Here is a 13,680-nt window from a genome sequence, read left to right as displayed (position 1 = left end):
GACTGACCAATAGTATAGATTCTTGGCAACTAGGGAAGAAATAATAATCTTTACAAATAAAAAAAAAATCTAACTCATAACAATTTATAGGTTCATTTATACCAAGAAAAATTTAAGCCACAGTAAAAACTGTGAAACAAAATGTATTTCATCGTTTTTCTACAGCTTGGCCCACTACGCTTCGGATAGCACGGCCGTCTTATTTTTATGACGTCAGATGATCGACTTCCGGTCTTGTGCGCGGCTACCCGTGCTAACATGGCAAGCGGCTAACTAGTAAAAGTCGTTGTGTTCATTCAGTTATGGGGGACTTTTCGTTTCTGTTGCATGGCTTGAGCAAAAATATCGTGTTTTAACCTTGTTAGCCGAATTCGTGTTTGTAGGGTACGAACACTTCTGCTTGTTTTCTTCTTTATAAGGTAATGTGTGTGCATTCTCTAGTGTTATAGCTAACGCGGCCCTAGCTACATGTGCAGGCTAATGTTAGCGTTTCGCCTAATTTCCAGCATCGTCTTAGTGAGCCGACTTGTTTTTACATTAAATCAGTCTGAATATACTCTGTTTTCGAATATTTGTACCCGATTGTACTTTATGGATAGTGTTGAAATGTCAATTATTTCGTTGATCATGAAGTTTACGAACAGGTACAAAATGTGTATAATTTTAATGCACTACTACTATATCGGCACTAAACTATTAGATTAAATTGTTAATGCACCTGTATAGGATTCGTGATCTACTGCTGTTCTTAATATATGTAGAATGGAAATACGCTGTCTGTATGTCTGACCTTTAATTCAATAAATTTGCTTCACGGATTTTAATGTCTCTTAAGGTAAAAACAGCACAGCATCACAATGGGACGACGTTCAACTTCCTCCACCAAGAGTGGGAAGTTTATGAACCCCACAGATCAGGCCAGTAAGTACCTGCCAGCAGAATTATTTTGTTGCAAATACACAAATTGTCTGTTTTGTCCTGATTAGCGTAACAATGCACACATTTTACTAACAGGAAAAGAAGCCAGAAAAAGGGAGTTAAAAAAGGTAATAATATATTTATTGCACTTTTAAATCGTTAGCAAGACAATTTAATTTGTCTTTACATGTGTCTACTATTATTACTTTTATTTATAGAATAAAAAGCAAAGAATGATGGTGAGAGCGGCAGTGCTTAAGATGAAGGACCCCAGACAGATAATCAGAGACATGGAGAAATTGGATGAGATGGGTGAGAGACTGAATTTGTGCAAAAAATCTTGTTTACAGTTTTCGACTTATGTTGTTTTAGGACCTGCACATTCACTATCCTACAATAATCATTCAAATCTGATGGTATTATTTAATCTCTGCAATAGAATTCAACCCAGTCCAGCAGCCCTTGCTAAATGAGAAGGTGCTGAGGGATAAGCGGAAGAAGCTACGGGAAACATTTGAACGTATTGTCCGTCTGTATGAGCGGGAAAATCCTGAAACCTACAAGGACCTGCGCAAACTGGAACTAGAATATGAGAGTAAACGGGGCCAGCTAGCACTCTATTTCGATTCAGTCAAGGTTTGTATTTGTTTTGAATTAGATGATGCTTTCCCTCTACTTGGTCAAATATGATGAGCAGCATGTTTTGCTGCAAGTTGTCAATGTAATTGTTTACAGCAGCGCTGTTAATGTTTTTTTCCTACCAGAATGCAGAATCTGTGGAGGTTGACAGTATTCCTTTACCAGATATGCCACATGCACCGTCCAATATCCACATTCAAGACATCCCTCTACCAGGGGCTCAGCCTCCTTCAATACTGAAGAAGGGTTCATTTTTTGGGTAGGCTCTCACTTAACTCTAAATTATTTTGAATTTCTTTGCGTATATGTTTTTTTTTCGTTTTTTTGTGTGTTTGTTTTTTTTGGGGGGGGGGTCGTCACGATCAAATATTGGGTGCTCGTTGATGTTTGAATATATTAACCCTGGTAAAAAGAACATGGGTTGTTAGCTGATGTGATGAAAAAAAAACTCCCTTCTGTGTTACGTAGGATTATAACATAACATATATTTAACAAATAACAAATATATTTACTAAAATTGTATTTTACTCTACTGGCCTCTAGCTATATGTTATTATCAAATCACTGTACATCACCACTGACGTTACCTGATATATCTCTGTCTTCTAAAACAAAACAAAAAATAGAATGTTTTAGTGATGGGTAGATGAGGCATCCTGTATCGTTTCGACACAGTGACACAATGTATTGACACTGTGTTGCTGAATACTGACACCTGGTGGACTTGCAGGAAACATTTGACAGGGTCATCTGACACTGATCTGTCAAACTAATTTTATCCAATCCCATTGATTAGCGACGTGATGTGTTTTTATATATCCTATTTCGTATTACTTTCCATCGCACTAATTATTCTCTTATTTATCTAATTTATATATTTAACTAAATTATTGTTGTATTGCACTGGAGAGGGGAGCTCTCTAATCTCGTTGCCCTCTTGAGTACAATGACAAAGGGATTTCTGATTCTGATTAGGCATTTGCTCTCGCATTATTTTTACATACACGCAATTTCATCAGAAAAATCTTTGATATTCGAGACGCAGTTGATAAATTAAGTGAACATCTGTCTGAATGCCCAAGTAAAAGTGTTGTGAATGACAATGGACTCATTGTAATTAAAGTTTTTTATTTTAAAAAAATTAGTTTCTCCAGCGTTTGAGAAGATCCTCTCACAAGGCACTGAAGAGGCCGGTGTGCACAACGCCTGTCTGGCTAATATAAATAGGTGAGGGAACGTTGCCTCCATGGACTTCCAGTATAAGAGCGGGTCTTCCATACGTGCAACGTGTCCTGCTGACATATAGCGCTGCACCTCTGAGTGCGCATCAACAGTGACGTCTTCCATCTTGCGGATATTTAACGCAAAGTAACGCGCCAATAACTCGATGCTTGTTTTGAGCGTCCATCCTGTTGACAGATGCGCTTCCTTATGAACGCAGTTTGGCGCGCGACCGCTGTGTCGACACGATTCTGGTAGTGGTCACTTGACTTTCTTAAAGCGGTGCGCGCCCTGGAAGCTCGGCGGGCGCATCGACGCCTCAGTGTCGCTAGACCCATCACTAGAATGTTTAATTGTGCTTATTGACTTTGGCTCCCTGGAAAAAAATATATAAAGCCTGTGAAATTGACACCATTCATTTATGTGTGTCCCACAGTAAACCACCTCTATCATCTGGCCCAGTATTACCGATATTGCCACCTGTTCCACGTTTACCCCCTGGGAAGAAACCCCCCGGACCTCCACCTGGGCCTCCACCACCACAGGTCTTGGCATTGTATGGTATTCCTTCACGGCGGCCTTATGGCTCTGAATTTGGTAAGACATTAATTCATCACTTTTTCTCCATTATTGACTTGTTTTTATCTTTTGGATGATGTTTGTTTGTTTTACTAATTAGGTTGTTCTTTCTGCTTTTTTTTCTGCCTGAATAGAACCCTCAATTCCTGGCTTAGAAAAGGACCCAACAGACTTGGGAAGAGATCAGGACAGCGGCAGTGGGAGCGACAGGGACGATTTGGACGATGATGACAGCGACTCTGAGGAAGACAGTGATGATGAGAAGGATGAAGATGGCGACTCAAGGAAGGGAGACAGACGTGCTAAGAGAGCTGAGGATAGAGGTGAAACACAGGCTGTTGAGACTGTCAGATTGATGTACTGGCTTTATTATATAGATATATGCCAATAAATGTAAAGAAGAAGCATTTAAAAATAACAATTCTGATCTACAAAATTTTCAACTCTGCTCGAGTTATCAAAAAGACATTAATTCATTTAGTCTTGCGGGATATTTTTTCATTCTTTTTCTGGGTGATTTGCAATTGTTGCTTGTATGTTTGTGTCCCCATACCAATATATTTTTTTTATTTTCTACTGTCAATTAGGTCGCAGTGTTCGCTTTGCAGACATGCCTTCAGATGCATCCCATGACGGAACGAAAACGAAAACCAAGTCTGGGAAGAAGACCAAGGCCATCACGCCTTTGCAGGCGATGATGTTAAGGATGGCAGGTTTGTGTATTGAACTCATGTGGATGTTATTTCTTCACGTGTACTGAACTTAGCTCTGTAAATAATGTAACATGGACTTTTGTTCAGGTCAGTCCATTCCTGAAGAGGACGAAGAAGTTGAGGAAGAGTACACAGACGAATCGGATAGTTCTGACGACGCTGAAGAGAAGGAGCCACCGGGGGACTCGTCCCAAGTGATTCCCAGTCAGCGTCTCCCGCCTCCAAGTGTGCCAGTGGGACAGCCCCCACCCTTGCAGGGTCCACCAATGACTGGGCCTCCACCTATGGGTCCTCCACCTGCTCCACCAATGAGGCCTCCTGGTCCACCCTCTGGTCCACCTCCTGGCCCTCCACCAGGTCAAATTAGGATCCCATCCACCACAGTCAACAAAGCAAACACTTATCAACTCAATGTCTTGTCATCTTATAAGTAAAGATAATCAAATCTAGAGTAAATGCATGTTACAGCAGCTGCACATTAGCACAAACATTATCTAGAACTTGAAAAATACACTGTAACTCATCTATTTAGCTTTTGCTTGAAATCTTTTCCTTGTTCATCAGACATAATTTGTATTATATGCTTTCTTGTCATCAGGTGCTCCTCCATTTTTGAGGCCGTTGGGTATTCCTGGCATGAGGGGTCCAATACCTCGTCTTCTACCCCCTGGACCTCCACCAGGTCGTCCGCCTGGCCCGCCACCTGGTCCCCCTCCTGGTCTTCCTCCTGGTCCCCCACCACGTGGACCACCCCCACGGTTACCGCCCCCAGCACCACCTGGTAAGCTAATGGGGACAGACAGAGTAAAGTCAGGCGTGCTGGTGGCATTCATTGTGTGTTTGTCAGAACAGCTACACCTACCATTAATGTAGATCAATGTCAATATGTGGCCTTTTAACTGATTTTGCAATGTGTCAATGGGCAACTTTGACAATAAAAAATAATCATGGACAGCCAATAGGTCAGTCATGTGCTTAAAAGGTCATCAATATACATAAATTGTTTTTCCTTCCAGGTATCCCACCTCCTCCCCCAAGAGCAGGAGGGCCCCCTCGTCCTTTGGCGCCACCGCTTGGCCTCTTTCCACCACCTCTCAACGCCAACGTGCTTAGTGCACCTCCCAGTCTTGTCCAGCGACAAAAAGGCCCAGGATCTGGCCAGGATGGCCCACAAGGCAACATGCCTCCGCCATCAATGTCCATGCGCTCCAATGTCATGCAAATGCCCCCTCCTCCGGGGACCGCTGCAGCCTCTGCTGTCAGCCACCTCCACGCAGCCACCATTGAGAAACGGGCCAACCTCACCTCTATCGCTGGGGCAGGCGGCCTGGCAGCCGGGGCTGGGGCCACCATCTCTGCCAAACCGCAAATTATTAATCCCAAAGCAGAGGTCACTAGGTTTGTGCCCACTGCGCTGAGAGTGCGAAGGGACAAAAGTGGTGCTGCACCGGGGCCAGCGATTGGTCCGTTGGACAAAGGTGGTGTCGCAGGAAGGAGAGGAGATGACGGTATGGTTAGTGGCCATGGTCACAAACATCACTCTTCCGCTGCTGCCATGGGCATGTCTCACTCAGCTCAAATTGGGGCTGTGGCTCAGCCTAGTATGAAGACCAAGGACCAGGTGTATGAAGCCTTTATGAGAGAGATGGAGGGACTCCTCTGATACGCACCAAGGTCCAACTAAAGAAATGTTGTTTTTGTCTTTGTCTTTTTAAGTGCAGCGTAATAGAGGTAGTGTTTCCATGCTATTCTGGTTCTGATGCTCAAGTTAAGAACCCAAGACTGATCCTTTATAATAAATGGTCTCAACTGTTCATTTTATTTAATTTGGACTATTCATATGGTAAAATAAAATATACAGTTATATGAATAATTTGAAACAATTACGTTAAATTGAGTGATTGCTATTCCTCCACCGGCCCAACATTTTTTATTTTTTTTTTTTTATTGCCAGAAGCCATTGTATACGTTGTCTGTTTTAGCTGTTGCGTTCTTCTGTGTTTTGCTGTCTGGAGTGACACAGAAAGTCACTTTTGTTTTATTTTGAGATGCAACATTTTGGGCATGACTTTTTTTGTAATTCCACTGACGAACAAAAATGGTTCATACTGTTTGATCTGCATCTAAATAAACACATCCATAACTCATGTCTGTGTGATATATTCAAAATACTTGTCTTTATGGCTTTAAATGCCATGTCAATGGATTTCAAAAGTTGTGTTTTAACTTTTAGTTTGAATTTAAGAGTATTTTCCTCTAAATCAGGTGAGCGGTGGCGGAGCTATTAACATGTGGTATAATAATAAATGGTCTTTCACCTTTACTCCTCCAAGGCACTCAATGCACTTTAGACTGACTTCTGTTCTAATATAAAGTCTCACCCCCATCCCGCCCCGTCAAAGATGTCCTAAAGATAAAGATGTCCTTTATTAGTCCCACAATGGGGAGATTTACAATACTATATTGTGATATATTGCAAATATGTCTTGTCTAGTTTCAGACAAATATATTTTAGGCAGTTAAAATTTAAATACAAATAATATATTTTATTTATTATCAAATCAGTAATAGTTGTCGTTTGTAATGATAATTGAACTGCAACGTGAAATAAAACTTTAAGACAAGCATTCAGTGGAGGATTAGCGTAAAAACACAAATTCCCATGAATCTTTGCTCTTTCATGTTGAACGTATTTCCGCATCTGCGCACTGTGGCGCGCGGAAGCACGTTGGTTGTTGGGACAAAAAAAAAGCATGGCGGACGTCAGTGAGGGAAGCTCGAAGATGAACACAGACGTAGAAAAACACGAAGAGTCGAGTAGTGACGATGAGAAGACTAACAACAACAGTGGAGAAAATCAGGAGGCTGTTAAGACCTTCAGAGACTTGGTAGGTTTACCTGAAGCGAATTAAGAGGCAGTGTCCCAGATGACAGGCAACGTAGCCGTGTTAAGGGTAGCTAAAAGTTAGCCAATATCGAAACAGTCTTTGAGAATGCTCCAGATTGGATGTCTAATAAAGTTCGGCAGCTTTTACCAAGTGTATACCTAACTGTTTACGTATTTAATTAACTATTTCGCAGGGCATCACCGATGTACTGTGCGAGGCTTGTGATCTGCTGGGATGGAAGAGTCCAACAAAGATCCAGGTTGAAGCGGTACCAGTGGCACTGCAAGGTAAGACATATTCCATATTGTTTGTTTTCTTAACTCTAAATTAGCGCTAGATCCCTGTATTAAAACACTACTGTGTTATTATGGGGTGGATTTTTCACGTTTAGTCTTGCCTGAAGATTGATAGTTGCAGTTTCATGTTGTGCATTTCAATCTTTTTCATGTGAAGCAGCATGTTTGTTTGTCAACATGATGCGCTTAATGCATTCCACATGAAATCAACCAAGAATTGCCCCCTCACCTCTCGGTCTGAATGACTATAAACAAATCTTCAAATGGTAACCAAATCAGCTTCTTACGTGGTGCAGTTTCCAAAATAGATATTATCCCATCTCGAATTATCTGAGCGATCTTCTCTGTAATTAAGACATTTACAACAAAAGTATTTTGGGTTCTCGTCTTTTATGTAAACCTATGGGATTTGTGTTTATGAGTAAAACATTATTTTTCAGAATGCCATGAAAGATTTGTGGTATCTTTTTTAATATTTTTTTCTCTCTTCTCCTTGGCACGAAGGCAAGGATGTCATTGGATTGGCTGAAACCGGTTCAGGAAAGACAGGTGCCTTTGCTCTGCCCATCCTCCAGTCACTGCTGGCCTCACCCCAGAGGCTTCACACCCTCGTCCTCACTCCCACCAGAGAATTAGCCTTTCAGATCTCTGAGCAGTTTGAGGCCCTGGGTTCAAGTATTGGTGTCAAATGTGGTGGGTGTCCTGTAAAAGACGGATGAGGCACAGCAGCATAGACAATGATTCTGTCCTAATTCAATGTTTTTCTTGCAGCTGTTGTAGTTGGAGGAATTGACATGATGTCTCAGTCTTTGGTGTTGGCCAAGAAACCTCACATTGTCATTGGTAAGACCTTACGTTCTTTTGAAATGGGGCTGCCAAATTGTATTTAATCAAGACCAGATTTATTTATCCAGTTAAGGCATTTGAGTGCCTATGCTTATTTGCAATGCCGGGTGCAGACAATAGTCAAACAAACAAAAAAAAGAAAGACAGAATTGCATTGATAAGCAATGTTGATAATGAACTCGTTAATTGCAAAATTCGTACTAATTCTCATCCCTGCCATTATAACTGCTCAAATCAAATTGTTACGTTGTAATGCATTGGTACTTGTGTTTTATTGATTTAAAATTTAACTTGTCATGGAAAATAGTGCCAACCAAACATTTAAATCATATTTTTACAGCCACACCCGGTCGACTGATGGATCACTTGGAGAACACAAAGGGATTCAACTTGCGAGCGTTGAAGTTCCTTGTCATGGATGAGGCTGACCGAATCCTCAACATGGACTTTGAGATCGAGGTGGGTCATTAAACTTTCTACCCCTAAACAGAATTTGTTTTTGCTCATCAAACAGCAAGACGAATAACATCTATTATTCATGTTTCAGTCTCTGTATTTCATCATGAGGCCCACAATGACATGAGTATGCTTATTTCAACCAGGTGGATAAAATCTTGAAATTGATTCCCAGGGATAGGCGCACCTTCCTTTTCTCTGCAACCATGACAAAAAAGGTATTTGCACGTTTGTGGTCATTTTTGGCTTGCGTTACACTGTAACCCACATTGATCTTCCTTATGATTGTCTGCAGGTCCAGAAACTACAGAGAGCCGCTCTGAAAGACCCAGTCAAGTGTGCTGTTTCTACCAAATACTCAACAGTAGATAAACTGCAGCAGTATTACATTTTCATACCATCCAAGTACAAGGTAGTTCAGTTACTGTAGCTTCTATACACATGCTGGTTTTCTGTCACTTCTCAGCAAACTGCTAAAGGTGGAATTTACAGATGACTTGTTTGCTGTTTACCAACGCGCATGGTTGTGCCGTATGTGTGGCAGGACTGTTATCTGGTGTCTATCCTGAACGAGCTGGCAGGCAACTCCTTCATAATTTTCTGCAGCACATGCAACAATGCACAGCGGGTGGCGCTCTTGTTGAGGAACCTTGGCATCACTGCGATCCCTCTTCATGGTCAGATGAGTCAGGTAGGCTGTCTGAGCGCCTTTTGAAAAACCTTTGTCGACATGCATTTGTAATTTCTGTGATTTAAAAAAAATAATAAGAATTTGCTTAGTAATCAATGTACAACTTGCCTATGGAGTCGCTCTGTGTATTAGTTCAGAAATGCCAAAAATTAGGATTATAAAATTACCAATTCTAACAATGAATAGTTGGACATGTAGGGCAAATTAAGTTAACCTGTAAAAGTTCTAGTGCATTTTAGGTTCATACTGAAATTTCACCCGGATGCCAAATATTTTGTGAATAGTGTGTTTTTACTGAATCTGTTGTATTTACTGTTTATCTGCCGGGCTGATTACCGTGGCTGAAAGTCAACATTTTAGCCCATCAGCCATTTTTTTATTGCAATACAGCAGGTGATGAATGATCAATTAAAAATTGTGTTATTTTGAGATGTTTAATTTCTGCAGGCACCTTATACTGGTGGTGTGTTGACAATGGAATTTTTTAACTTAAAATAGAGATAATGAGTGATAGGTGAAAGATTAAAAACAATTACTGAATATTAATTACTGTTGACAGCTAACTTCAGGCAGCTATTTATTTGTTGATGTTTTCATGCTGTTTATCCTGTAAACTCCTGCACTTTTTGTTATTGCTATTATTATTTTTAAACAAATATGTCCATTTTCTAACGTTGAAACAAAGAACAAACAGTCCGTTCAGCATGTTACCCAGTCCGAGAAAATCCTTAGATTGTGATGTGCACAGACTGATGCAAAACACTGTGGTGTCTTGTGATTTCATGTCAACAAATGTTCTTTTGCTGTATTTTAAAAAAATAACTATTTTCCCATTATCCAGAATAAACGTCTCGGTGCGCTAAATAAGTTCAAAGCCAAGTCGCGGTCGGTGTTGCTGGCAACTGATGTGGCGTCCCGAGGGCTTGACATTCCACACGTTGATTGTGTCATCAACTATGACATCCCCACGCACTCCAAGGTAACGCGGCGCTGTGTGTTCTCGCCACTTGAGTTCAAGATTTCATTAATCTATGCAAATTTGTTGCTGATTCTTGCACTTGTCAACCCACACAGGACTACATCCACCGAGTCGGACGGACAGCCAGAGCGGGGCGATCGGGGAAGTCAATCACATTTGTCACACAGTAAGCACTTCCTGTTTGTCCTACAGCACCTCTTCCTGCTCCAAATAGGCAATTTGTCTCTGATCTGTAATTTGCTCGTAAAAGGCAATTTTGCTCCTTTTTTCCTCTTCAGGTATGATGTGGAGCTTTTCCAGAGAATTGAAAGCCTGATAGGAAAGAAACTACCTGCCTTCCCCACCCACGAGGAGGAGGTGATGATGTTGGTGGAGAGGGTCAGCGAGGCTCAGCGATTTGCCAGGCTGGTGAGTCAGCGTTGTTGCATAATCTTGAAATGTGCGCATAGAGCATGCATTTCATTTTGTATGAAGAAGAGAATAAAGGCTCAGTTTTAAATACCGTGCGACGAACAGTTGCTCCTGTCACATAGGTAAAGAAGGTATACAAATATTAGAAACACCTGTGTGTGATCCAGTACAGTTAACAAACACAATGTTAAACACATTCCTCTCTTACTCTGTGTCTATCTCGCTCTCTCTCTCTCTCTCTCTCTCTCTCTTTCCCGCCCTCTCCCTCAATGAAGTAAAGGAATTTCAAATGTGACACTTTGATTGTGTTCCATCAGGAAATGAAGGAACAAGGTGAGAAAAGGAAATGGCCCAAAGACCGAGCTGGAGACGAAGACGACACAGAGCAAGCAAGCGGCGTGAGGAAGAAGGTGAAAGGAGGCCCCGGAGCAGGGCGTGGAGGCGGGAAGAAGAGGGGCGGACCTGCTTGGAGAGGCAGACGCTGAGGCCTCTGATTTAACTAAAGACTGTAAATAACCGCAACATTAAATAACTTGTTTTTCATGCCACAACTTGATTATGACGACTACGAGTTTTCATGCCTTTAGCTCCGGGGGAGGCACATGACTATTTCAATTTCATAGAAACGTCTTTTGTCATTGCATTTTTTCATCGATAGTAAAATTCTCCCAGCTGAAGCTTTGATCAAGAAACGTCTTTCTTTTCAGACCCTTTTACTCTCGATCAACATTATAGTACAATATATGGGGTCCTCAGTTTACAACATTTTGAGGTTCCGAATCGACGTGGCACAAGAAGGCACGCTACGTTACTGCTGTACTTACTGTTTTTAATCTGATTTATATTTATAGTTTAAACACTCAATTATTTGTACAAAATATTCTAACTAATTTAATGAACTTGGACATTTACTTATTCTGCCTCAGAACAAATAACGCATCCTTCCTCATCTATCAATTGCTGTGATGTATAGTGACAGGCTGGACAATTAAATGCTCTTCCACTAGGTGGCAGAAGGCACAATACAACTACATTTTATTTATATAGAACTTAAAAGAACAGCTGCAGCTGTAAGTGCTGTATATAAATACAAAAATAGAAATCGAACATGACAATTTAACGTCACACAAGGACGAAACAATAACGATGTTAAAACAATACAAATAAGACAACAAAACAAGGAGTATCTAGTGACTAATCGCTTCGTGTCAAACTTAACGGTCCAATTTTATGCAGAGTAAATGGAAATGGGCTCATTATTTCAGTGTATCAGCCATTTGTGGCATTTTTGTTGAGAGTTTTCTTGTCCCCTGTCTCAATGAATGTTGAGCAACACTGGCGTACTAAATTGTAGGGCCTACTAGTTCATGTGTGTTATTGCTGAACAACCACAGAGAACGTAGCGCTGGTGGGAACTTGAGACCAGTGTATTTACCAGTGTACTCTATTTTTTTTTTTTTTTACTTAAAACAACACAATATATGTAAACATGAAAGTAGCCACAAAAGAGCGTCCCAAGATCTAAAATAAATCAAGATCTCAACTGCTGCTGGCTTCAACGTTTTATTTGATCTTTTTTTATGTTGTGTCCTCATCCATTGAAGATATAAGCGAGTCAAGTATTTTGACAAAGTAAGCAGACTGATGCATATATTTGTTTTCCAAATGTGAGTGTGAGTAAAAAGTTGTCAGAAAAGTACTCAAGCCATAGACCCCTGAAAAGTACTGTAGTGAAGTATTTGTAGCGCGTTACCTCCCTCTACTCGCACTTTTACTGAAACACAGGAGCTGAATCGGTACTTTTACCACTGTCTTTGTTTTAAGTATCAGTGTGAGTACTTTTACCGCCTCTGCAAACTGTCTCTTCTTACTTAGAGTAAATTTGCCAGCCAAACAGATCGTGACGCGCTTGTCCGTTGGAGGGGCGCGTAGTGAGTTGGGTGTCGGTTGTAGGCGGGGGCTGGGGCGGTCAAGTGAGTAAAGTGTAGGGTCGAGGAGGGGCCCCAGTGTCGAGGCTGCAGCCCTGCCTCTGTGGTGCATACCAGAGCCCCAACACATGCCTGCATCTCCATTGTGTGCGTGGAGCAGAACGTTACACAGAGGCTGCGCATCACTGGCACAGCGGACTGCGTGGGGAACCGAACTCGAGCTTCTCGGAACGACACCAGGTGAGTTTCGGAGGTCACAGGCCGGATATGGATGAGGGTGAGCGGGTGGCTATGTTTTGGGAGCCGGTGCTTTCGAGATGGAGGGTGTGTTCGGGGTGCTTTCCCAAACTTAGTTGGACTCGGCTCGTTTTCGTGTGACGTGTGTTCAGAAGGCTGATTTGACTGCTTGTTTTGTTATCTGTTTTTTTTCCTTCTCCCAGACTCTTGTTAATCAGATGAACTCGAATTAGACGACACAGCTTGCGCTATAATTAGCACTTTAAGCTAGCAGCAGGAGTGCACTTTGGGTGAAACTAAACAAACAGGTAGCACCGTTATCATCCAGTTAACTGGTCCCTTTTAAAGTTAAATTTTTTATACGACCACGCAGCAACATTAGTTAACCGTTTTGTTAACTTTAGTGGCCTTTATAATGTTATTGCACATTTGTTTGAATGGGTATATTCACGTTTTCTGTTGCATGGTTTGCCACTGCACAGTCATCTTTCTTACATTTAAGCCTTAAATGTAAAAATTGCCACAGTCTAGTGTGGTTACAATTTTTTGTGTATTCCAAATTGCAAATTGGTCGATGGGGATTTTTATATATGCAGGATTTTTATAACGTCCCTTGTCGCGTTGCTGTGCGCTGAGCCGCGCAGTTACGCACAATGCGCAATATCATGATAGAGGCACACTGCACAATCCGGCTCATGCACACTCCTCTCAACTTTGTTGTTGAATACTTTGAATTTATCTGTTAATTGCCAGCAGATCATCTTTGTTTTACCGGAAATTATCCATCAGATACAACTGGACCCCGTACACTGGGGCCAACTAATATCAAATCCATCGAATACAAGCGCTGTAGCAAACTGTAACGTTGTTCAGTTTGT

The 13,680-nt window shown here is 41.4% G+C and overlaps 3 protein-coding genes across 4 annotated transcripts in view; all 3 read left to right on the top strand.

The window, feature by feature from the left end:
- The first annotated feature begins 211 nt into the window (after nucleotides 1–211).
- Nucleotides 212–6,217, top strand: wbp11 (WW domain binding protein 11). Its single transcript, XM_088317992.1, has 12 exons — nucleotides 212–419; nucleotides 836–921; nucleotides 1,015–1,046; nucleotides 1,137–1,230; nucleotides 1,358–1,554; nucleotides 1,683–1,816; nucleotides 3,215–3,375; nucleotides 3,492–3,680; nucleotides 3,945–4,070; nucleotides 4,158–4,427; nucleotides 4,669–4,851; nucleotides 5,087–6,217. The coding sequence occupies exons 2-12, from the start codon at nucleotides 858–860 to the stop codon at nucleotides 5,731–5,733; spliced, it is 2,097 nt and encodes a 698-aa protein (XP_088174118.1). The 5' UTR covers nucleotides 212–419; nucleotides 836–857; the 3' UTR covers nucleotides 5,734–6,217.
- A 541-nt stretch (nucleotides 6,218–6,758) lies between these two features.
- On the top strand, nucleotides 6,759–11,188 carry ddx47 (DEAD (Asp-Glu-Ala-Asp) box polypeptide 47). The gene is made up of 12 exons (XM_088317929.1): nucleotides 6,759–6,958; nucleotides 7,152–7,245; nucleotides 7,759–7,947; nucleotides 8,026–8,097; nucleotides 8,441–8,559; nucleotides 8,703–8,774; nucleotides 8,852–8,968; nucleotides 9,101–9,247; nucleotides 10,089–10,226; nucleotides 10,322–10,392; nucleotides 10,505–10,634; nucleotides 10,955–11,188. The coding sequence occupies exons 1-12, from the start codon at nucleotides 6,824–6,826 to the stop codon at nucleotides 11,120–11,122; spliced, it is 1,452 nt and encodes a 483-aa protein (XP_088174055.1). The 5' UTR covers nucleotides 6,759–6,823; the 3' UTR covers nucleotides 11,123–11,188.
- Nucleotides 11,189–12,605: 1,417 nt separating this feature from the next.
- Nucleotides 12,606–13,680, top strand: part of LOC148322811 (myosin-10) — a 41,294-nt gene continuing 40,219 nt past the window's right edge. For both annotated transcript variants that reach the window (XM_088317283.1, XM_088317281.1), the window contains exon 1: nucleotides 12,606–12,805. The gene's annotated coding sequence lies outside the window, so the exon portion shown is untranslated. The remainder of the gene's footprint in view (nucleotides 12,806–13,680) is intronic.

This window comes from Idiotropiscis lumnitzeri, chromosome 15 (assembly GCF_059441095.1).
Source record: "Idiotropiscis lumnitzeri isolate Australia: NSW breed Sydney's pygmy pipehorse chromosome 15, RoL_Ilum_1.0, whole genome shotgun sequence".
Lineage (NCBI taxonomy): Eukaryota > Metazoa > Chordata > Actinopteri > Syngnathiformes > Syngnathidae > Idiotropiscis > Idiotropiscis lumnitzeri.
This window is presented reverse-complemented; position numbering and strand designations above follow the sequence as displayed.